This window comes from Fundulus heteroclitus, chromosome 3 (genome assembly GCF_011125445.2).
Source record: "Fundulus heteroclitus isolate FHET01 chromosome 3, MU-UCD_Fhet_4.1, whole genome shotgun sequence".
Classification (NCBI taxonomy): Eukaryota; Metazoa; Chordata; class Actinopteri; order Cyprinodontiformes; family Fundulidae; genus Fundulus; species Fundulus heteroclitus.
The window spans coordinates 29,386,214-29,412,331 of NC_046363.1; the positions used below are offsets into that span (position 1 = coordinate 29,386,214).

The following is a 26,118-nucleotide window of genomic DNA, read 5'->3' on the forward strand; positions in this document are numbered from 1 at the left end:
ATTGGAGTTGATGTATGTGATTAAAAAAAGGATCTAACAGCACAGTGGAAATATCTTCTATAAATCAATGTTCTATTAATTACCAAGAGGACCCTGGTACCACTTTTTGGATGGAAAAATTTTTCTATATTTTAATTTATTTCACAGCGCTTTTGACTGAATGTCAACCTTTAGTTGAGATGATTAAATATTTTTGTGAATTATATGTATTATATACATAATATTTTGTAAAGAAATATTTACAATATGATATTTAAATAGCAAAGTTTTAAAAAAAATTCCTTCCTTAAACTTTTACCATGGCCACCTAAACACACTTCTTATTTTAGAACAGTTGCAGCTTTAACATTTTTCTATTTAAAATCCCAATTTTGGAGATATAAAAAGTAAATACCGTTTTAAATTTCTTTGATTTTATTTACGACTGTTATGAATATTAATCTGAGCGGGAGGTTTGCTGATAAATAAAAACTAGATTTTGATATCTTAAACTACAGATGTGGTTTGATTAAATATTACGACCTTCCCCGGTGGTTTACGCATGCCTGCTGGAATGTGCACGTTCAGGAGGTGTTTACAAAGTTGGGTTGTACCATTGGAGTTCCCGGGGGGGGTGGCTAACGGTAGTTTTAGCAACATATTTCAATGTATTTATCACTAACGGAGGACCGGTCATAGATTATTGTCTTTTTCTAATTTAAGGACATACCATTTAAATAAATGAGTATGATATAAACGCTATTGAATGTTTTGCCGACCCTTTAACTTGGTTTCGTCCATGATTCTCCGCAGTCTGCAGTGGACGTTACGTCACTAAAAAAAAATAGTGTGGGAGTCCAGAAACTTCACTCATGTAAATAACGGCAATTAGAAAGCCGTGTGCTACGCGCTGGGCAGCGACACACATCATATAGCTATTAAATATATTTATCAGCGTTCTTACTTTTATTTTCTTTGACTATGCCTCGGAAAAAGCCATTTAGCAACAAACAGAAGAAGAAACAGCTGCAAGTCAAACGCGAGAGGAAGAGAGGTAACTGGACATCTTTTTTTTTTAATGTTGTTGCTTTTAGCATTAGCATGCTAACATTAGCAGTTAGCTCAACGGCTCCATTCAGGCTTTGGTTAACTACGTCCCTCCGTGGTGGAACGTAGCGTTAATATATTTAGTTAGCACATTACTCCAGTCGGTTATTCTGTTGAAGGTACTCGGGTGTTTGTCCAGACTGCGTCATGTCTGTTATACAGTAACCTGACGTCGAAGTTGAAAGGCAAACTTATCAGGCTGAAGCGTCCTTCACGTAAACAGTAGACATGTGGGCTGCTGCCTGTAGAGACAGTGGGGCCAGGTTCTATTGGTCTCAAACTCAATACATTTAAACTGTCTTTACAAGCCCCTGTAGCATCCGCTTGCTGTTTAATTTTATTTAGTGTGACATGTATTACTAACGAATATATTGGCATATGTCTCTTAGCATGAATTGTATTGTTATTGTTGGGTTTAATTGCGTTATGTTGGAGTCTGAATCGACTCAAATTGAGCTTATAAAGAAGTTTTGCTAACAAGGGCTTGCACTATGTAAACACAGAAATAAACAATGTCCGTGTGCAATTTTTTTTTTGTTATCCACAAGCCCCAAAAACAATTTTATTGGTGTTTAAAAATATATATATATATTTAGGCTTGAAGTAAATTATAATATTTGCACTATATGTTGTCTTAAGGGAACTGCAAAGGTACCTCAATTCCATGGAGCAGATAGCTTCATAGAATTGAAGTATTTAAGTTAGTCTATAAAGCAATTTAATATATGTGGACCATGATGTAATCACTGATTTCGATTCTGTTTTTGCCTCATAAACAATCATTGATAATAATTGTGTTGTTTACTTTTAGAAAATGATTGGATGTTGGCAGAGTGCAATTTAAAAGTATTCATACCCGCTGTAACATCTTGGTGTTTTGTCATGAAACCACATTTTATTAGGATGTAATATGATGGATCAGCACAATATTTTTTCTATATATAATTTTGAATTTGAAGGAAGATGATGCATAGTTTCCAAAGGTTTTTTACAATTAAAACCCTGAAAAGTAGAGCATTCATTTGAGTTCAGCCACTTTTATCTGATACTCCTAATTCCAATACGGTACAACCAATTGCCTTGAGAAGCCACCTAATTTGTTAAGCGTCCACCCGGGTGTAACATGACCTCAGGATAAATACAGCAGCGTGTTGGGAACGAGGTCAGTATATCTTCAAAACTGCTAAAAGGTGTCCGTCCATCTAAACCGACGAGGATGATAAATAGAACATTAATAAGGGAGCAGCCATTCGTGAATTTCTCCACTGTGAGATCAATAAAGTCTATCTTAGCCAAGAGGCTCGTGGTGACTATGGAGGAGATCCTTGGCTCGTGTGGGAGAATATGTTTACAGGTCGACTGTTAGTGGTGCATAATCTGCAGATTTTGCCCTTATGAGAGAGTGGAAAGGGAAAACCAGTTGATGTTTTTAATGTTTGTCACAAGCCATGTAGGGAACGCAGCAGCATGTGGAAGAAAGTGCTAGCGTGAGAGGAGGCCCAAATTAGACGTGTTAAAAGCTATTTGGTACAGAAACGAGCACCGCGATCGCAGAGTAAACCGTGGTGGTGGCAGCATCATGCGGTGGGGATGCTTTTGTCCATCAGGCACATTAAAGCGGGTCTGAGTGATGGAAAGAAGAAGCTAATCAGAGGGCAGTTCTGGGTTAGAAACTTGCTGAAAGCATCAGCGGACTGGAGACCGAGGCGGAGGTTTTCCTCCCAGTAAAATGCATTTTGAAGTTGTTGTTGAAGCTACTTGTAACGTGACACGACCTGGATCGGTTCAAGGGTTTATGAGCTTCAACCTTTTACAAGTATTCACAGACCGCTTGTAAAACCAGAACACATCGCTGGTAGGGCTGGGCGATAAATTGATTTAATCGATTAATTCGAATTTACAATTCTTTAAGATTTCATTTTTGGTAAATCTGGATTTTATTTTGCCAATACACTCATTGGGTTTCCATGAAGAGAACAGCATGTGATGCTGAATATGTTTAGGCAAAATTATTGTCAAAATATTGTTCAGTGGAAACTTTTTTTTACCATAATGCGAGGTACTTCATTTACTTGTTTACTTTTTTTTTTTTTTTTTACTTAATTTGAAGTTCACAAGTGCAGTGAAGCCTGTTCTTAGCTCAATGTGTAATACAACTAGCAGCAAATGTTTTGTTATATTTTCATTGTTTATAATGGCACGGCTGCCATCTTGTTTAACTGGCATGTTTTACAGCTTGTTTTTAGTTGCACTTTGAATCCAGGTCAACTCCCTGACGAAATGCTTGACATAAAAAGCAAGGTTTTTAAAATAATTTGTTTAATTTCTTTTTATGAAACAAAAAGGAGGAAAAAATCGATTAATCGGATTTGGTATGATAAAATCGGATATTTATTTTTTAATCCATATCGCCCAGCCCTAATCGCTGGTTCGCTTTAGTTTGACTTTGACGCCAACCTCGTCTGCCAGGTGACACAGGTTCTGGTCCAAGCAGCCGCAATGCGAGTGTGGAGCGAGGAGGAGAACGCCAGTCAGACACGTCCGACAGCGAGACCACCGACATCAGAAGAATAAATCAGCAGCCCATTGGCAGAGATGGCAGATATGATCCTAACAAGTAAGCCGTTTCATTAATGCTGTTTAGTTTGGAAATGAAAGAGCTTCTACGGTACGGCTCCTTTCTACAGCTTTGTTTATAGATTTGAACAATCCTCTACACTGGAAAAGCTTTACATGCTGCAGTCATCAAGAAGCAAATGTATTTTCCTCCTTTTGTTATCTACTATAGCACATCTCGCAATTATGCAATATTTTAATGAAACAAGTAGTCAGATTTTTTTGTAGGAAAGCGATGTGTAAATGATTCTGTTTCCAAAACCAAAAAATGGATTGGCTCGCAGTTTGAACCTTCTTTTTGGCTCAACTAAACCAAAAACAAAAAAGTCTATCAGCATAATAACATGATTCGGGTCCCTCGTACTTCCAAGTTTAATAAATTAAGAAAGCCAACTCGTTTGCACCAAAGTACGCGTTTGAGTTCAACTCACTGGATAGATTTGGTCCTTTTTACTATGAAATTAAGGCGAATGCAAAAAGCCTGTTTATTAAAAGACTTAATACTTTTTTATGTAACATTTTTCTTTGTATGAATTCATTTTAATTTGCTGATAATGCATTTTAAAGTTCTCCATCTGCATTAAGCACCTCTGCTGGCCCATTGAATCTCAGTTTGGTGACATACAAAATCAGTCCAGGGGACGGACGTGTTCTCTTGCTGAAAGGACGTCGCTTTGATTTGACTCTTGAGTTTGCAACTCGGAACAAAATCTGAGTGACGCCTCCGCAGGAAACGTGAAGAACCAAACTAGAACTTGTATAAGGTTTGATGTAAGAGTTGAATAAGCTCCTTTTACCAGCTTTCTGTTGATGTCATACAGAAATAAAAACGGTAGATATTTGATAATACTGGACGTAAGCTTCGGGTACTAACAAGAGAAAAACAAAACTGTGCTGCTCTCTACTACTTTAAGGTTTCGACTTCACTTTGAGAAAGAGAGTAGAGAGGAGGTGGAGAGGAGGAAGAGGCTGGCCATGGAGACGGTGCTGAAACCAGTGTCGGATAAAGAACTTGAAGTCAACATAAATGAAATCTACCCTGCAGAGAAAGGTCTGTCTTTTTGTTTTTTCTTTCTTTCTTACGACCTGTCTTTGAAGCACACCAGATGACCAGAGTGCGGGGAAGCAATGAGTCACTTCTTCACCTACTGAGGAGTAATTATCCTCTGTTAGGTCTTTGCTTCCCACGGCGACCATCTTGGACTTATGAGATGACCCGAGAGAGCCTGCTGAGGAAAGAAGAGAAGTCATTCAAAGACTACCTGCAAGACCTGCACTCCAGAAACCCACCCGGCTCTCTGAGCCACTTTGAGCACAATCTGGAGGTAACTTTGCTTCAATGATGGACTGCCACAAAAAATGTTTATTAAGTTGCATGCCCGCAAATAGATTTTTACATCCCAAGTCAAAAATCATACACGATTTTAAAAGTTTGCTATGTTTTTTTTTATATATATTTCTTTATTTTGTACTCTTAATACAGGGTGGCCGCGGGTCCTTAAAAAGTCTTAAAAAGTCGTAAATCAATTTTCCTCAAAATAAGGCCTTGAAAAGTATTAAATTGTCTTAAATTAATTTTGCATGGGTCTTAAATATTGGTGTGTCACGTCACCGTGAAAATACGGGCAATCTGTTCTGCTAGGTCGAATATTTTTTTCCGGTAGCCTATGCGCTGCGTTGTCGATGGCCGTTTCTCAATATGCGTTCTTGAGCAGGCTCGTGTGCTCGTGACACGTCATCAGCCACAGACCGAGCACTGTTGGCGCGGTACGCACGTGACGTCACCATCTTATGAGCAACGCTCCTTGCCTTTAAGGTAGGACAAATGGTGTGAGAGCGCACGTAGCAACCAGCCGTTACACATGCAACAGAAACAACGATATGACCGACTTTTCAGCTGTTAAACTATCGCAAGAGGATGTCCAGGCGCCCATTTTACTGGTAGAACTGTGGAACAACATACGCCAAACGCGTTCGTGTGAATCGCCCGGTGGACGGGCCGGGAAAATGCGTGACAGCAACCGCAGCGGTGCGCGAACCCCGCCGGCCGGCCGGTGTCGCGGGAGCACGCCTCGCTCTGTACAGCTGAATATCGACGAAGAAAACGGATTAAAATGTGACCAACGGAGTTACTTGTTCTTATATTAGTGATATCAAAACGTTTGAATATACCTCTTGTGTGAAAAAAACGGTGTTTATTTGGCAGATTCGTTTACAAAAGTACGGGTTTAATGAACACCATTAAATCCAAAGTTTTTATCTGAGGTACGGCTGATTTATTTGTTTTGGTCTCTCGTCATTCACATACAACAATAAACCGTGAGAACCGACGTGAGTTTTGAAACTGCAAAGCTTTGTCTTAAACGGAAGATCAGACTGCATCTACAGTAAACAGCACAGCGTTCATAGACCAGTTTGATGCATTCGCTACTGTTAGAAAGCTATGGTGCTTTCAGGGGCATGGGACATTTCAAACTTACAAAGAAAGAGAAATAAAACGGAAAAGAACTTAACTCATACAATAATGTATTTTTCCTGAAAATAGCGTGACCTTTCTAACAATACTTAATGCTCTATACTTGTATTTATTAAATTGTTTTTGATTCTGCAAATCTGCTAGCTTTTTATTCTGAAAATTCTATAATATTACAGCAGCAAATTATCAAAGTTCTTCAAAAGCCTGTTTAAAAGTTCCAAATTGAGCTGCAGATCATACAGCAACAATTGCCCTGTCATTGTTTTAACGGGCAGAATTTGCATTTGCTGACCCTTATCCTTTAACTACACATGGATATACAGGAATAAAGTCATACAAGTGCCAACCCCTCATAGATAGCAGGGGGTGCGTTTTTTGGCAAATGGCTGCCGAAAAATGCACCCCCTATGTTTTTAATCTAAAAATTGTCCCAGACTCATGAAATTCATACTGGTAGCTTAGAACACATTTGTAAACATGTAGGAAATGTTAAATCAGCTACAAGTGTATATTTCAGTAAAATAGCAGGGGTGCGTTTTTTGGCAAATGTACATGTAAATGTATAACACCGGCACCGCAGCGGTGGCCTATAGGGTAGTTCATTGTTATTGTTTTGATGCGGGTTTTTCGCGCATGCACGCCGGACTGGTTGGCAAAAGGCGAACACAATGGCGGACGCAAACAGAGAAACTGACGAGTTCTCCACGTATTTTTCTTCTTCAGATAACGTATCACAAGATCGTTATAAGAGTAAGTTGATGGTTGATGGTATCAGATTGCCAGATCCACACAGCAAAAGCCTGAAGGGACGGAGGGAGTCTGGGAAATGCTGACAAGTGTTCCGTACCGCGACATACAGCTGCCTTATAAACACGCAGGCCAGTACAGACGAGAGAGCACGAAAGCCCCTGAAACCACTGGACGGCTACAATTATTTTATATCGGGAAAAAGGCTCCAGCAACCCCCGCAACCCCTGTTTTATTTATTTTTGTTCTGAAGGAACAGTATTTTATATATTTACTTGATTTTATAAGCATTTGTTCATGGGACTGTAATGACATGTTTGTCTTTTCGCATTAAACACATTTAGTCGATGTTCTTAAACTCAACAGTCATTTTGATTTGTATTTCCATCGTACGTTTGGTCTTAAATTTCATTTAGAAGTGGTATTAAAAGGTCTTAAAAAGTATTAAATTTAACTTGTTTATACTTGTAGACACCCTGTAATAGTGGATGCTGTGGTTTATCCAATCACGACTTGTCAAAGTAGACCAATTTTGATTTTACAGCAAAACTGAGAAACATTTTTTTTAATTTCCAGAGGCTTTTAAACATGGTGATTAACTTTATGACCTCTAATCAACACATATAATAAGCTAATAGGAAGCATCAGTAAGAAAACAGTTGCCTATTGATACATCTAGCAGTTATGGAGCAATATAATCTTCCATTTAGATACGCCTCATGCGTCGTAACATGTTGTGGTCCAATATTCTCTCCATGTGTTTGTCTCGCACATGCTCATCACAGATTTGATGAGCATGTGTGCACCTTTTTATATAATTTAGACTTTTTTTAATCTATAAGTAGATATTTTTTACCACTGTCATGGCTGAATTCCCCCCCCCCCCCCCCCCCCCCCCCATTGTGTGACAATAAAGGTCCTTATCTTCTAATTTCCTCTTTAACTCCGGAGCTGAAGAAGAGCAAGATGAAAAGTAACCGTTACTGTTTATCAACATATGTAAATCTTTTTTTTTTTTTTTTCGCTTACTTTCAGACATGGAGACAGCTATGGAGGGTTTTGGAAATGTCTGATGTCGTCCTTCTTATTGTTGACATAAGGCACCCGGTAGGTGAACCTGTGAGGTGAGGTTGTCATAACCGATCACGCCACTAGGTGGAGTCAGAAACAAAAAATACTCAGAATGCTGTTTTCCCTTTATTCATCTGGCATATTTTCCAATTGTTTTATGTCTTCATTTAAATGTGGAGTAACTTTTAACATCTCTTTGTCGTTTGCCAAATGAAAGCTTAATGTTTTTTTACCTGGGGAGTGTCAGGACAAGAATCAAAACCATCAACATAACAAAAACAATAAATATTTATAGGAATGAAATGTATTTGGTGCTTTTATTCTATACATGCAGAGGTAAAATCTGCAAGATCAAATCTCTGTCTACTGTCTTTTGCATTTAAATCAACCAAGAGTACCCCAGTATATTTTCCAGGTCTGGATTAGTATATCAGTAATATTTATATTTCTGCATGCCTTATTTGGTATCCAGTTTTCTGAAAGTTAAATCCATTTATCTGTTTGTTTGTTTGTTTGTTTGTCCATCCCTCTGTCCTCTCAACCATCTATTGGATCATGTATCCATCCAAACTGTTGTCAGTCCATCAGTTTGTTTAACCATTTATAATCCATTTATACTTATCCATTTTTCATTAATCTGTTTTTCCATTGTTTAATTTTGCCCCCTCTTTTTTTCTCTCTCTTTCCCCCATCACTCCTTAGCAAACTTCCATTTTCTTTGTTTAAGTTGGAGCGTTTTAGAAATATCCGCCACAGAGTTGTAGAGAGTTTGATTTATACTTTATAATAGGCAAAAAGCACAGTAAGCTGGGATCCTTGGCTTGGAAGAAGGTGTAAAAGTTAGTACTCTTATAGGTAAATCAGTTCGACGTGCCCTTTGAAAGACGAATATGTCTTTCTGTTACCATTCAGGTGCTGCAGTTTCCTCCAGATCTGTACCATTACATCACAACGGATCAACATAAGCAGGTGATCCTGGTGTTGAACAAAGTCGACCTGTGTCCTCCTCCACTGGTGATGGCCTGGAAACACTACATGACCTCCCAGTTTCCTCACCTGGAAATAGTGTGCTTCACGTCCCAACCTGGACAATCCTACAACACAGGTGAGGTCAGGGTAATGAAGGCCTTGTTGTCGTAATGGGATATTTATAATATTTGATTCTTTTATCATATATCTTTTCTCTGGAAGTGCTGCAGAAGAAGAGAATGAGGAAGAAGGCTGACTTGCATCGGGCTGGAGGTCTCATAGATCTCTTTAAGGCTTGTCAAGAGATCACGGCGGGAAAAGGTGAGAAGCAGAGTTCCTGTGCTCTTAATCTTTATCCATGCAACTGATGTTTCATCGTGACAAACAACCTGATTGTCAAACTGCTTGGTGTGTCCGTTACTTTTATCTCCCTTTCTCAGTTGACCTGACCAGCTGGGAGCAGAAGATCCAGAGAGATTCTGTTTCAGAGCGGCTGGATGGAGAGCCGCATGACGACGGAGCCGACTCGGTGTTGGTGGAGCATCAAAGTGACAGCGCTTTGGAGATGAGCACCCAGGAGCGCTACAAAGATGGAGTTCTCACTTTGGGCTGTATAGGTGAGTTTCATCAGGAAGCTCTAAGGTAACATCTTTCTAGATTTGATGCTGATGCGGGTTTTCAGTCATCTAGGATATAAAAATTAAACACAATCAAGTACTTAAGGTTTTCCAGATTAGAATTAAAATGTATTTATGTAGTATGTTAGTTTTCGCTGAATACTCACCTGTGGTTGGGCTCATTTTTCCAGGTTTTCCTAATGTTGGTAAATCAACTGTAATAAACAGCCTAGTTGGGAGGAAGGTTGTGAGCGTGTCCCGAACGCCAGGTCACACCAAATACTTCCAGACCTACTACCTCACCCCGACAGTCAAACTCTGCGACTGCCCCGGGCTCGTCTTCCCCTCCCTCGTCAATAAACAGCTGCAGGTACTCTTTTCTGTTCTTGGCTGCAAATCCGACTTCATTTACCTGTTTCTAATCGTACATGTTTGACATATAAGACTCAGTTTTAATCGATCTCAGGTTGAATTGTTTTATTTCTACGACGGCTACACAGACTAAAATGTTTTTAGTTTTTGCTGCGTGTCCCGGTTCCCTGATATCCTGCTTCTAAATCATTCTCATTGATTTTTTTCCTAAGATTCTAGCTGGCATTTTCCCAATCGCCCAGCTGCAAGACCCCTACACTTCAGTCGGTTATCTGTGCGAGAGGATCCCTTACCTTTCTGTGCTGAAGCTCAAACACCCCAGTTTGCAAGAGAAGGATGCCGAGCAGAGAGAACAAGGTGCCGCGGAGCCGAGCTGGACCGCCTGGGATGTGTGTGAAGGTAAGGTGACGTTTGTTCCCACAGTGAGTGCTTAAGTTGCATTAGGCATTTGTAATTGACACTAAGAAGTGTGATGTGAACACTGGGGAAGGATTTCTGACTGGGATTTGGTGATTTAGACAAATAGAAAATATTGGTTCTGTCTTCTCTAGCTCCCCTGTGTCTTCATGTTAAAAGGAAATTCTTCCTTTTTACTGTGGCCACCTGCCTTGCTTAGTATAAGGGATTGCTGTCAAGTTAATGCCTGGATGCAGTCGACCAGGCTTCCTTTAAAACTTTTTACCAATTTGATTTTGAATGCTCTGTATTATAACTTGGATCAAAGTAAAACCCGTGTAACTGAATTCATCTTGTTATATATTTTTGTCTGTCGATTGGATTTGTCTTCGAAAGTAACAAACCTTGAGATAGCAGGAAATCACACTGAACGGATCACAATGCATTTATCACTAAATTCAACTCTTAAAAACATTCTAGTAATTATTTACAAGATAAATGAAGGTGGGTTGGTGCCGGTGTGCCACCAATAATCTTCCTGTGTGACACATGCTGAGAACAAAACATGTTATTGTAGCTTTTATATATATATATATATATATATATATATATATATATATATATATATATATATATATATATATATAATATATATATATATATATATATATATATATATATATATATATATATTATAGCAGACAGACTGGAAATGCTTTACTTGTCTAATTCTCTCAAATTTTTAGACACTTCCTGTCTAAATAATCTTTAACCTCTGTGTAAATAGCCATCCAGTAAAGATGTAACACTGATTTTTAAAAGGATATAAAATGTTACCTTGACGGTGGTTTTGAGGTTGGAGTTTTAAGGCGATAGAAGATCCTGGTCCCGTTGGCTTTATTCTCAGGGTCCAACTTACCTGGATTTATACTAAACAAAACAACTAGAACAATCAGCTGCAGGTAACGGGTTCACTGCGTCTAACCTTTTAAAACACAAAATCTTGAACTAAAGGCAGAAACTTGCTTAAATTTTTTAAAATCAGTTTTATTTTTCATTCTGATTTCTTGGTGTTATCCATGGAGTGGTGTTCACATGGTATGGTAACCTTGAGTAAAAGTACTACAGTATGAACACAAAAATGTAAAAGTGAATATAAATTAAAAGCAAAACTAAAGTATGTATAGCTGCAGTTTTGGACATAATATTTCCAAGCAAATGGGTTTGCTGTATTTATAATTAAGAAATAATTGCCTTTCAGCCAGCTGAGCAGCAGTTTACAGCAGCAGGTGGGGAATGGGGAGCTCGATCTTGCCTTAAGCTTTTTTTAAAGCTTAATTTAAATCATAGGAACGGTGTGACCGCACGTGTTTTGAAGCAGTAACTTATTGTAGATATCGATACTTGACTCGTGTTTTTTTTTTTTTTTTTTTAAAATACAGCGACACCCTTTTTTAGCGGCTAGCCCAATTAGCTCCATTTAATGTGCTTTAGCTTTTTGTTAGAGGAAATGAGCTGTACACAGTTTGGCTGCAGGGCCACTGCTCGTTAATTTGAAGGTTTTAATATTAGACTTCATTTTGTCAAGGAAATAGACGACAGGAAGCCTGTAAACACCCATTTATTAGGAATATTATCACACGCCGTAATGATCCCCCTGACGGCTCCTATTAAAGATCTTACTCTGTCTTTGCGTTGCTCAGCTTGGGCAGAGAGGAGAGGCTATAAAACGGCGAAAGCGGCTCGCAACGACGTTTATCGCTCAGCGAACAGTCTACTACGGTTGGCGATTGATGGCAGACTGTGTCTCTGTCTGAGACCGCCCGGCTACAGCTGCCTCAAAGGTACCAGGAGTCGCTCCTCACATCGCATCAAATTCATTTAAAGAACTGAATCGGCTGGCTGCTGGAATTCACCTCTTTTTTGGGGGGTTTATTCATGGTTAACAGATCACTGGGAAAATCACCCGGACCTGCCCGAGATTATGGCTCTTCAAGGAAGGACAGCAGAGGAGGAAGGAGGTGCGGAACGGGACGAGGAGGAGGACGGAGAATCCAGCTCAGAGCCCGAGGAGGAGCAGGATAGGGATGCTGACGACGACGAGGACGGCGACGACGAAGACGAGGGGTTTGGACATCAGAGGCGGAACGACGAGAAGCCGTCCGGGTTCACTGTCAACATGTACAATGTACTACGGGAAAATGACTGTGATTGAAATAAAAGGAAGAGGAATGCAGAGAAATATCTGTTCCTACTTTTTCCCCTAGTCTGCTTCAGTGCACTTTTCATTCCTTCTCCCCCCTTAGACCTGCATTCCTTCTCAGGTTTGCTTGTATTTCCACTCATCAAATTCTCATTTGCACATGAACAAAAACTGCTCGCTTTCTTTCTTTCTTTCTTCCAGTTATTTTCCCCTTCCATATATCCTCCCCAGCATATTTACGTATTCCCCGCTGTGCCTCCGCTCCGCTTGTTCGTCCTCGCTGCTCGAACCTCTCTGTTGCTTTCAGGAGCGGCTTCGGTTCGAATCCAATTTTATTTATTTTTTTCAATTTTGCACACCAATCTCTTGAGACAAATGAGCAAAAATGAATTCCCTGAGCCCGTCGCCATCAACCAAACTGGGTTTTCAATCTTTTCATCAGAAAAAACGACCTCATAGCTGGGATGCCAAAGTTCAGAAAAGATGACGAAACGATTCAGACACTTAATATGAAAGCAATCGCTGGTGGAGCCGCCTTTCTGGCTCAAAGAGAGGCTGCGGAGACTCTAAATCTTCCTTAAATGGTGCGAAACATTTGGTTGATGGGTGTGGAAATGAAAATTGGAGACGCTAACCCACAAAACAAGAACTGATAAAACCAACCCTTCAGTTTTACAGTTGGATGTTTTGCAACCCCGTCAGCAGGCCGTCAATCTGAACCGGGTTTTAGTTCAGATGATGCAGAATGTGAGAATAACTGTTTTTGGTTTTTTTTTTTTGGACTCCCGTTGTGCTGGAGGAGGCTGCTTCAAGAATTAAACATGTAGTGTTTTAACTACTGCAAATTTCCTTTTAGATGCAGAGAGATATTTTCCATAATTAATGCATGCTGATTGAAACCGAGTGTTTGGTATAAATATGTGTTTATAAAGAGATTCTTTGGGGTTTGGAACACCATCTTTATTGTGTTCTTGCCCGGATGTGTTCATATCGTTCATTTTAAAGACTGGAGTCAGCCTTATTTTATCAAAATACTAAACAGCTGGCTGTACTTATAAAACTTTACCTGTAGATCTAGTTTTTTAAATCCGCTATAGAGCTAAAGGTTTAAAAGAGGCTCGCACACTCACTTGTCCAGCTGTTGGAGTGAATCCTTCAACGACGCGAAGTTGAGGCAGACAGCAGCGCTAAAATTATTCCCAGTAACTCCTTGACATTACATTTAAATCCTTTTTTTTTTTTTTTAACAGAGTTAAGAGCATGTTTGTTCTGCCACATGCGTGTCTCTTTGGCTGCTAGCTGCTGTGTCAGCGTTCACACTCCCACCCCCAACTAAATGTGGAAATGTGTCTCTTTAGCTTCGCAGAGATAGAAACTTTTCACTACAAATTCCAGTTCATCCATCCTAGATAGGGACACATTTTCTCATTTATTTGAAATTTATTTGAAAATGTGCTGTTGTCCTCTGTCTCTGACGTTTGATGGCCCTGCTTGTGTTGTTAGTTGCTGCTGTGAACTACATTCTGTACCATGAGCAGGTTTTTCTAAAGCCTGGAGAAGGATGGAGTTTGATGTTAGTTCCTGGTCTGATTGACTAAGGAAACTATTTTTAATTCAGATTTCCGACTGTTTTCCTTGTCCTTCATTCTTTGAGTCTCTGCTGTCTTCCATGTGTCCCGTTCAGTCATCATATACTTACTTGTGTCCTTCCTTTTTTGCCTTATGATGTTTTTCCTTTTAGTGTGCTTCCTTTCTTTGGTTTATCCAGATTCCATATTTACAGCCTGATCACTGTAGAAAAACCTGCCATATAGTCATGCTGAAAAGTGGTGATTTGCATTTTAAAGGTATATAGTCACATTATATGCTTAAAAAAAAAAAAGACCAAAAACCATTTGATCATGATAAAATAAGGTTAAATACACCAAGCCTCCATCCTGATAATGTTCTGATGGTCCTTTTTGTGGATAAATAGCCCCTGCACCATGTGCAATTAGCAGATACAAACAGATATGGTGCCATGTAGGGACAGTATCGCAGAACTATCATCATTTGCTTAATTAATAAATCAAAATTAAATGATGCCGGACCCTCTGAAATGCCTTGCAGCTCGGCGTGATCGAAGACCAAACGTTATTGATTAAATAAAACGATTTAACAACAACTTTAAGAGCCTCATATCAGAAAATGTACTCACATCAATCAACTGCGGTCACATCTGCGTAATCGGTAGGTTTAACGTCCGCTTCAGTGAACACAAAGGTTCATACCGTTTTCCCAGTGACATTCCAGTCTTTTCCCTCTTGGAATATTTTTTTTTTGTTGCATCTTTTTTCTCCCACTGGATCTTGGACCATTCTTCATTGTTTCTCTGGGAGATGCTAATAGCAGTTAGCCGTTCCTTGTTTTAACCCCTGCTGCGCATGCGCAGTACGTACTTCCGTTAAAATCATAAATAAACACGAAAGGCTTTATTTACTAACAAATTGAGCAAAAACAAGGCATAAAGCACCAAAATAACAACTAATATGCCAGCAGGACGTGATAATCTTTTATAAAAACTTTGTATGCAACCAGAGTGAGTTACTGACGTATAAGTTTAAAAAAAAAAAGTCAAATAACCTGGCTATGCACCTTTAAAATGCAAGTACGGTAAAGGGCTGAGAACTCTTGAGATATTTGGTCTGCTGAAGTATTGGATTTTCACATTAAGTGTGTGAGATCCCTGAATAAGAACAGATCATTACAGCTCAGTTTGAAATAGAGTTTTAGTTGTGTTTTTGTAGATCTTTGGGTTTGGGAAAAAACACAAACAGCATGTGGAGAAGGTGCTGCGAGAATAAAGGAAAGGCTTGAGGTGTTTTCAGGCTATTTTCTGCATTCCTCGTTTCATTCCCGGTGCGCCTTATGATGTCTGGACTGCTTTCTGCAATTAAAGAAGAAAAGCTTCCAAAACCCACTTGTGTTTTGTTTTTATTTATTTTTTGTAACATCTGAAGGATTGTCCTGCAGCTTCTCTCATACACTTTGTCTTTTTAATTACAAAAAATCCCATAATTGGCCTTTTTATGTAATAGTTTTCCCCCAAAACATCAGAGAGGAAGCAAGATAAAAGATCCAACCTCCACAAGTCTGAAGGCGCTCTGAGTTCCCTGCCTGCAGTGCTTTGCAAGAGTTCATACCCCTGAACAAAAATTAGCTTTGTGGCTTACATGTAAAAAAAAAAAAATCTGACAGAAAACTGCTGCGTGCTGAATACACCTTCCCCACTGTGAAATATTGAGTTGGCAGCATCATGCTTTGGTAATTAAATGCATAAAACTTGTTAGAGGGTACCAAAGACCCAAGACCTGCAGTGAAAGCTGCTTCTGCAAAGTATTGAGTCGGTTTTAAATACAAGCGCCCCAATTTTCTGCTTTATGTTTGAAGAGTAACGCAAATATGCATCCTTTTCACATTTGCGCTCTACTTTGTATTTTTAATCACATTAAATCCCTCAACGTTCGTTTTGGTTGAGTATTGGACATTATTGAAAGATGCTAGTACAGAGATTTAAAAAAATCTATTTGCAGTTTCACAGATTAGTTAAATTTCCCACTAAGCAATGTTGAGTAAGGAATATCTGCAATAAAATGATCAAAACCAAATGATAATCTGCGCTACAGAGAGATTTAAGACGCTATCAGATGTGATGTTAATATTGTGCTGTTTAGTGATTGTTGCAAGCAACAGACACTTTGCCAAAGAAGTGTCATATTGTGTTGGAAATGCTTCCACAGTATTGATATGGATTTTCTTTTTTTAAATCTATGAGCATTAAAAGTTATATTGTCCTCTGTAATCAGCATCCTGTGATGTTATATAGGCTGCTCTGTTGTTCCAGCCTGAACTTTAGCTGATTATAACACAGCACACTTCACAATTATCAAGACTATTGGATTTGTAAAAAAAAAAAAAAAAGATTGAAATAATTTTATCTTTTGATGCTTTAGCAAAATAAATAAATTAATAAATAAAGAGTATGAGGAGAATCCAGCATTTGGAAATATTTTCAACCAAATCTCCAGTTTCACGCCCCAAACAAAGCCTAAAGAAGTAATTTTTGTAAGAAAATGTTAGTTACAGTAAACGATTTAATAAGATGGTAAATTATTTTAACACACAAGTCAGGGTTGGTTCGGATACTTTTTTTTCTCTTAATAACTGGAACCAGTATTTGAAAACGTCATTTTGTATTTACTTTGGTAACCTTATAATAAAATGTGTTCTGTTTAAATATGTAAATATGACTAAAAACAAGCAAAAACAGATGAGATCCATGAAGACTGACAGATTTTTTTTTTCAGTATTCCCCCGTCCTCCTCCTTATTAAGTCTAGCATATTTTGTATCTATGGATATGGAAATATTTTCCTCTGAAGTTGAACTTTAAATAATAGATTCAGCTGGTTTCTGGTATCACAGCAGGAGTCGAAATGGCTCGTTCTGCAGGAGGTCAACGAGGCCCAGATGGGTTTTGGTTTCCACAGCACTGCTGCATTAACTTGCACAGGAGGTATACACAGATACCCACACTTTATTTTTAATATCATGACCCACGCCACGGATGCTGCATGTACAACGGCCAGCATTAATCAGATTGCGCAGTAACATTTGAAGATGTATGAATTTCATTATGAAGAAAACGCCCAGAAGCAATGCTGCTATGTGATTTTACACTTCCCGTGGCCCCGTGAGAGTGAATAACACCGGCTTTTTACCGACGCGGCACTCAAATATATAAAAGGAACGATTTTGCTTTAAGTGCGGCGACGCTCGTTTCTGATAATACATTCAGTTCTTGGTTTCCAACACGTCTTAAAACACACCATTCATCAGACAGAGAGAGCGGCTCGTTCAACAAAACACAACTCCATAAGGTCCCCTGTTTTCACCAGCTGTGCAGCATATGGAAAACATTACCACCTTCCTCTTAATAGGATGAGTTCTTCGTCCATATCTGACATTTTCCTTCAGATTTATGTTTCATTTGAACGCTGTCTGTCTCTGCCACCGCAGATAAACAGTTCTTTTATTTATTACAGAGTTTGCAAAACTTTTTCCACTTTTGACACCTCTCCAGCAATCTCCCCCTCTCTAGTCAGAGTAAATCTGGCCACAGCTCATTATCTCATTAGGTTTATCGCGACCCGTTGGGCACTGCTCGTGAACAAACTGAGACAAAGTGATTACAATCACAACCGAGCGCTTCCACAATCATTATTATAAGCAGATGGAAGTGGGTGGAAAACCCCGCTCCGCCCGCGTCATTCGGTTTGTGGGGCCAAACCGGTGTGTCACTGGGAGAAGCTGCTGGGGCTGAATGAACTCTGAGGGGGAAGAAGTGAGAAATCATCTGGAGCTGTTTCCGATCCACGGGCGGAGCAATGAGCTGCTTAATTTCCCCAGACATATAGGTCTTACTACATTGTGGCCTTCAAGACCCGTAAGTCGGTAATTACAGCCAGACAAAGACCCCCAGATTTACTGGGGGCACGACATCGTAAATTTTAAAATCTGTTAATTAAATTCTGCTGCTCTGAATCTCTGCGCTGCCAGCGTCGGCCGCAGCGCTAAAACCTCATGTGGCTTTAATTTGATCCCCTCTTTTATTCTGGAAAGGGTTCGCGCGGTTGTTCTGAAGTGCTTGAAAATTGATTTGCCCTAAAAATGAAACTGTTTTATCAACAACAACAACAAAAAATCCATTATTAAATGAGCATCAGTATGGATTGCATTGACTTGCGTTGTTCACCAAAATGACCAGAGAAATACAACAAATTGAACATATAGAGGAATTGGCTCTGCATTACAAAGAGCCGTTCTGTACTATAATTTACTGCATTCAAATTACAGCCTCATGAGATAAGTGGTTTGTAAGCAGTTGAGCAATTTCTTTGCCAATTTGTAAATTTTTTATGATGAAATATCGGAGCTCAAAGATATTAAACAGGGGCCCCCACAAGATTCAGTGTGCAAACCTAAACTTCATCTCAGCATGACGTATTTCTGCTCTAAGTGGGGTAAAGATATGGGAGCAAAATTGTCTCTGCTCCCAATACAACCTTTATATTTGAAACATTAAAAGAACTCAAAATTATTTAATTCAACCGTAATTAGAACCTGGTGCAAATCCAGAAGACAAACCAACTTGTACTCTACTGCTTTGTTTGCTAGTTTTTGGTGTTCAGCAAAGACGGAAGTACTTCTTTTGTGTTTTCTAAGGGTAATTTGATAATTGCAGATGTCAGAGTGGTTCTGAATAAAGCCAGGGACATATAAACGCACATCATGATCAGATTAATTGATTGTGTGCCCATATAAACTGTTAAAAATCCAAATACATTTCAATCTGAAATTGTGTGCGTGTAAACATAGCTAATGTCATAATGCAACAAGAGCACTTATTACAAGCTTGCAATCCCATTTTTTTTTTTACTTTTTATGAACTCTTGTAAAATATCTGTTATCTCTTACTCTGTCTTACCTGTTGGTCCGCTGCAGTCTCTCCCTCACTTTGACTCCCTTCCTCAAACCCTTGATGTCCCTCCATGACATTACAACATTATATATGGATATGGGAATATACATCATCAGGAATTGACTTAAAAAGATTTAAAAAAAAAATCTGCATCTGTTAAAGCTTTTCTTACACAAAGATTTTTCTTAAAACTGATTTGCAGATGTATTAAGGCCCACACCCTGTCACATCTGTTAATAATATAACCTAACGCTGACATTAAAAGCGTTTACTTGTTTATTTTCCTTTTCTGTAATTGTGCCGCGGCATTGCTGCTCCTAAACATATAAAATAACTTTAGAGATGCATGTCTAAGGTAAAGCAGCTCCCCCGGGCACTAATAATATTTTTTATCACTTATCATTTAAGACCTCACCCCAGCTTCCTCAGTCTCTCCACCTTTTAATACTTCAACTGCTTCATTCTGCTGATATTATTGCTCATAATGTCAGACTTGTACGATTAGGTGTCCTCGTCACACTGGAGTTACTCTTTTTTTAAAAAAACAAAACAAAGTCCTGCTGTTGTTTAAGACATTTTCTTTGGTGATGGCATTTTGCTGAGAGATTAAAAAAAAAAACATTATTGGTTTGTGTTGACGTTACTACAAAAATGATGTGGAGTTCCTTTTAGATTTAAAGAGACGGCGCCAAAATAAGTTCTTAGTCGTGCCTCAGAAGAGGGGAAAAATGGGGGAACGTGGGGGTAAAGTAACAAGGAATCGAGACCAAAGCATTGCAGTCCCACTTTTTATTGACCAGAACTGAGTGATCTAAAGGTGAAAAGGAAGTGTGATAGGTCCCCTTTGATGACTGTTTGTGCCACACTTGGCATCAGCAACCACCATCAAGCATTTGTGATAAGTAACAAGGAGGAATTTCGGTCCGCTCTTATGTTCAACACGTTTGGACTTTGGCCACAGTGGAGGGTTTTCTTAACCTGACTCTAGCCATATGAATTTCGCTAAGCCTAGCTCCACTCACATCCATCTGGGACCTCTCCATAGGAATGGCCTTTATTGAAGGCTGGGCCTTGTCAAAAATCCTTGCATATGATTGGATAAGCCACTTGTCTGTCATCTTTATCGACGTGTTATTTCAACCACTCACACCGAAGCTAACCCGTGACGCTGATGAGAGCGACGCAGGAAAAAAATAAACTTTATTTTTTAATGTGTTTGCGGCTCTAGTGGCACGTGTTTTATTGACAGTGAGCTGACAGGAAGAGGGGGAAGACAGGCGGCAAAGCGCCGTGGATCGGAGTCGATCCCGGGCCGACCGCGTTGAGGACTAAAGGCCTCCTAACATGGTTTGCGCTAACCGCTCCGCCGCGGGCGCGTTCCAGAAAACAAAACTTGCCAAATCCGGTCGGGAGAAGGGCGAAAACATCGTTTCCACCAACAAAAGCCTTCAGAGCCGTTCTCTGATGTTCTTTTAATGAAACAATATCAGGTAGATTGGACAACACGGAAGAAATAGCAGCATCAACGTTAACGCTTGCTTCCTCGATGCGAGCCGCCATTGTTGTCTGAATGAAAACAGTCTCACGTCACGGTCGCTTCTCCACTACGTCACATCTATAAAACTCCAGTCCTGCGTCCTGATTGGCTAGACAATAAAATGGGTTGAAGAAATCACTCTCTATGGGAGATGTCCCAGATGGATGTAAGTGGAGCTAAGCGGAGCGACATACAGGTGGCAAGGGTCAGGTTAGGGTTTTCTTGCATTAACAACCCAACTAAGGTCATGCCACAGCATCTCAATTCCGTTTAGGTCCAGACTTTGAATAAGCTCCCCCAAAATGTTAATTTTACTCTTTTGAGACTATCGCAGATTCAATATAATTATATCCTTTAGGGAGAATTTGTTTACAGCAAACAATAAACATAGGAAAAAATAAAACACACTCCCAGTTCCATACTCATATCTTTATAAGGTACGGCTGGTGGCATCGGTTCAGCATCGTGGCGGTACGTAGCTAGTTAAAGGAGACTTGATGATAATAATCATCTTTATTTGTCACTGCAACATGCCTACCAAAGTAATTCATCCCTGCATTTAACCCCATCCCTTAGGGAGCAGTGGGCTGCCACTGTGCAGTGCCCACGGAGAATTATGGGGCTTAGCGTCTTGCTCACAGACCCAGAGTGGTGGTCTGTGGGATTTGAACCTAAAACCTTGCTGCCTCTGTAGGACGCATTCGTGCTGCTTTCTAAACTTGGCCACCACTCCTCTTAATAGTTTGCCTCAGGTCATTGTTGTGTTTGCATAACCCAGGTTAGCTTGAGTTCAGGGTCACAGACTAGTGGCTAAATGTTGTTCTTCAAGATTTTCTGCTAAAGGGCAGAATTTATGGGTTTAACCCGTACAGCAACTGGTTCAGGTCCTGAAGCAACAAAGGAGAGGATTTTGGTGAACATTTTGCCTTAGAAATGACTTTTCCAGCCTGAGAGGTGTTAGTGTCTTTGTTCCTCATTTGGTTGTCTTTAGATCAGGGAATCATGAATTGCTAGTTGAGATCTTGTAGCCTACTTCACGTTGTCATAGAGGTGCTTTTATTCTACAGATCTAGAAGCGATCAGGCCTCGCTGTAGCTGGTGAAACTGAAAAAAAATGTGGGTCGTCACAGTTAATTTGTGATTTAACAAGGAGAGTTAGTTTTTCACAAACTTTTTTTTCCTGCAGTGAAAGATACCGTAATTTGAAAACGACATTTCTCTATATTAAACTGAATTATCCTGGTCTGATGATAATTTTTTGATGATTTAAGTGTGGCATAAAAGGGTTTAAACATGTTTTATGGCATTTTATGCTTCATTTCCCCTTATTACTTGCATAATTTTGTAAATTCTTGCATAGATTTAGCCTAAGTTTGGATTTGAGCCATAGATGCTGATTTAGGCATGCTCAAATTTGATGAGTGAAGTAAAACCGAACAAAACTTTGCAAAGTGTAAAGTGCCTTGAGATACCATACCATACCAATTTTATTTATAAAGCACTTTAAACACCCACAGGACCAAATCTTAAAATACAAATGATCAAACATAAAACAATAAGCAAAATGGTATATAAAATTAGTAATTAAATAAAGTAAAATGCAGTAAAACAAAGTTAACATCTCAGATTGCGTTAAAAGCAGAGGAAAAGAGTTTTAAGAAGTGATTTAAAATTCAGAACTGAACCCTGCGGGACACCACATGACGGTGGAGCAGAGGAGGACATGTGGCCATCAAAATGGACACAGATAGCACGCTTGGCCAAATAAGATTTAAACCAATCTAGAGCTGAATGGTCGATGCCCAACCACTGATCCAAAGAAGCATTCTGTGTAAAAACTTTTAAAAGAGCTGACTCAGTGCTGTGAAAAGATTTAAAACCAGACTGTAAAACCTCTAAGATATTTTATTCTTTCAAATACACCATAAGTTAATTATAGATTACCTTCTCGAGGATTTTTGAAAGGAATGGTAGTTTAAAGATAGGTCTATAGTTCGTCAGAGCAACAGGATCCATGATAGGTTTCTCAATCAGTGGTTGGACAACACCATGTTACAGACTTTCAGGAACTACACCTGAGGACAAACTGCTATTCACAAGAGCAAGGACAGAAGGACCTATAGTAAGAAAAACATCTTTAAATAATTGAGGTGGAATAGCATCATCCGGAGAGCCAGTTGGCCTTAAATGACTAACCACCTCCTGCAAAGACAGCAAGGTCGCAGATTCAAAGCTGAAGAAAACAGCAGAACAAGGCTGAGAGACTCAGGGGGTCATGAGCAGAGGGTAAAATCTGGGCCCTAATAAAAGTGATTTTCTCAACAAAAAAAGTTTAAAAATCTTTCACATATAGCAGATGAGGCCTCTAAAACAGCTTCTGTGTGAAGCATAAAGAACAAGGTCAATGTTTTTTAAATAAAACAGAAGGATTTTGACTGTTCAATACAATTTCATTCAATATTTAGAGCGACACCTGTAACCCGTCCATGAGATGTGTGTTGTGAACTGGCACCGTATAAATAAAAACTGAGTTGAATTGAACTGAACTGGGCTCACTTAGTCATTGTGTAGCGGAGACTCTTGTCCTCTTCTTCACCCCCCCCTTCATTCTCTCTGTTTGTCTTGTTCCTGCTCCCCGCGTGACCTCGGCAAGCGGCGGATACCTCGGAGGAATTAAATGATTTCAAGAGGCGACTGAAGTGGAAGGAAATCATTATTCTGGTTTTATGCTCCTCTCGTGAGCACCGCCAGCTTATATAGGCCTGCAGTATATATTTATATAAACACATATAAGAAAAGTTGTAAAAAGAATAAGTGTTTTCTTTAAACACAAAGAGTAAAAATCAAACGTCTCTGTTGGCTCTGTGGAAACAGAAGGCTCATTACGGATATGGTTGTACGTCTCTGCTGGCAGGTACACCTCTGCGGTCACTAGAGGGCTATCAAAGCCAGCGGTAGAGCCGCTCTTTGCTGCAGTTAATAATCAGGTGCAAGGACCTGCAAGGCTTCTCATTTGCAGTGTTAATAATGAGTGCTTGTAACCTGATTTTACTGCCATGCCACTCTCTGAGAGGTCGAGCCACTAACTGTTCGCTGTGTTTGTACGTTGCTTTTTTTTTTTACGTGCAGCTTTCCTCTGTGTGATTTTCAGAGGAATCAAGTCAATCTGTTAGAGGAGCGCAGACATTTTCTGTCAGCTTTCTTTTTCTGTTCAGGGCACATTAGTCAAAAATATGCCACTTTATTAAAATCCCACCTTTAAGGCTGTAAGAAAAGACCTGATTTTTGACATGGAGACACGCTTAGATTTACAGCCTAGGCAGTTGTTACCTCTCTGGTGCTGCAGTAACACCGTGGGGGGTTGCAGGGGGTGCATAGCTTGCATTTCTCACTCTGCTGTTTGTTTCCATTACCATCACCTTGTAACATTGCAGGTAGTTAAATAAAAATCTATTCAAGTCTCATAACAATGTCATTTTCATTTTACTCTGCTGTGCTCTTTCTTTTATTTAGGTAACTTTGCATCACTTTGTCTCATATTCGCTAACAGCTCCTCCCAGTCTTCTTGGTTCCCCTGGTGAACATGTGTAAATTATTGATAAATTGGTTGTTGTTGTTATGTTTTACTGCAGTATATTCCCACACAGAAAATTGTAGAGAAGATACAAGCTGGAGTTTGAGTACATTAGTTCAGTGCCTGGGCAAATTCTTAGTTATCCAGGTCATTGCAGCAGCAAGGAGGCTTAAATCGGAGGCAACCGGACCTTCGCTCAGTTCTTTGTGAAGATGTTTCGACACCTATCTAGGGGTCTTTGTCAATACTAGTTGTTCGCACCACACAAAAAACAACCTTAATTTGTTAAAAATTGTATTTAACATTATTATTAAACAGCAGTGCCACCCTCATTGGTGACTTAACAATTGCTTAAAAAAGTATGTAACACATTTTCTTTTAATCTTTACCTTTTTAAGATGTCCACAATGTATGGGATTTTAATTTTTTTTAATCAATTCATGTCGTTCTGATTTCCTGCCACATATATACGTAAAATCAAGGTGACATGCCACTGAATTAGGGCAGGTGTGTGCTCATCTTCACAAGTCTGGAAGAGGCTGCTAGATAACAGCTGCTCACCAAACTTAAACCATATCTACAGTCACAAGAATATTTGAAGACGGCTAGAACTGCGGCAGCTGTGGTTGTGGACCCACATTTACACACAGAGTGAGTAAAATCTCCTAGAGTCACCAAGTCTTCAAAGCGCCACGATGTCTGCATGCCAACCAGGTGTCTTTGAGTCATGCCAGGAAAAGCTTTATTCTGTCCACCGCAAACATAAACATGTTGAGTTTCCTACATTTTCCAAAGACTGGACCTGGAACATCTTTCATCGATGAGATGAGACAAGACTATGATGGAGTTTGTTGGCCACAAACCCTACAGGTGGGTTTGGTGAGACACAAGGGGGGGACCATGTGGCAGTTCCCTTAATGTCCACTGTTTGGTACTGTTTGCGGTTCTGTGTGCCTGATTCTAACATATTTCCCTTCCACAGTCTGAGTATCTTGGCAAAGTGCAAGGACTGTTTGAAATACGGGATTTTCAATAAAAATCTGATGGACTTGAAAACGGGTCAGGATTTGGTTTATCAGTACGATGCAGAACATATCAACACAGCAATCCTTGGTCCGACTCAAAGTCAACCTTCTTCTATGGCAATTTCACGATTTGGCTCTAGTTTTTTTTTTTATTTCACCACACCTGATTGTATTGTTGTCATTGAAGTCACCCTAGTTTAATTCCCTTTCCTCCTTAGTCTTGCTCCATGACCTCCTGTGGTCATGGCTATAGACATGTGTAACCTCTGCTTCCCAGCCTGTTTTCTTGCATTTTCTGGCCTTGCTGTTGTATTCAAACTCCTCCTGTGTCTCTTTCTGGGTTCTACCTCTTATTTCTTCAACAAATTGCCTCAAAATGAGACCACCATCTTCCATTTTGCATTTTAGACCAAATCCACCTCAAAACAGAGCTTGGTTCCAGTTTTATTGAAAATATTTCACCCATGCCTTTTTTCCCTGTAAAGCAGCTCTGCAAGCAAATGTAAAATTATCCAATGAAAGTGTGAAGTACAAAGCATTTTTGTCTTTCAGCTCTCTAGTCCAAACTATTCATATTTCACAACACTCTACAACTGTTGAACTCCTTCAGACTTAATGGGAAAGCTTGTTTGCAGAAAGACAAGTTTTACTCAAAACATTCAATTTCAAATTTTTTTACACACACTATACTTAGGTTGAGTTTTGAATGAGAAGCTCCCACTTATAAAGGATTACTCTCCTCAGGTCTAGAGCAATGACAGATAGATCCGCAGGCTGTTGCACAAAAGAACTCCCTCAGGTACCACGCCCATGTTTGGAAGAGCTTCATAAAAAACCACAATGAAAAGACCCGTACTCTGAGCATCTAATTTCCTAAGGTTAGCAATGCTAGGCAGACTTTCTCAACAGC

The 26,118-nt window shown here is 39.5% G+C and overlaps 1 protein-coding gene across 1 annotated transcript; it reads left to right on the forward strand.

The window, feature by feature from the left end:
* Positions 1-834: 834 nt before the first annotated feature.
* Positions 835-12,616, forward strand: gnl1 (guanine nucleotide binding protein-like 1). Its single transcript, XM_012870359.3, has 12 exons — positions 835-1,033; positions 3,556-3,703; positions 4,617-4,753; positions 4,876-5,027; positions 7,961-8,032; positions 8,909-9,101; positions 9,188-9,286; positions 9,406-9,582; positions 9,774-9,952; positions 10,167-10,353; positions 12,054-12,194; positions 12,300-12,616. Exons 1-12 carry the CDS (start codon positions 961-963, stop codon positions 12,563-12,565), a joined length of 1,824 nt encoding a protein of 607 aa, XP_012725813.2. The 5' UTR covers positions 835-960; the 3' UTR covers positions 12,566-12,616.
* Positions 12,617-26,118: the final 13,502 nt, after the last annotated feature.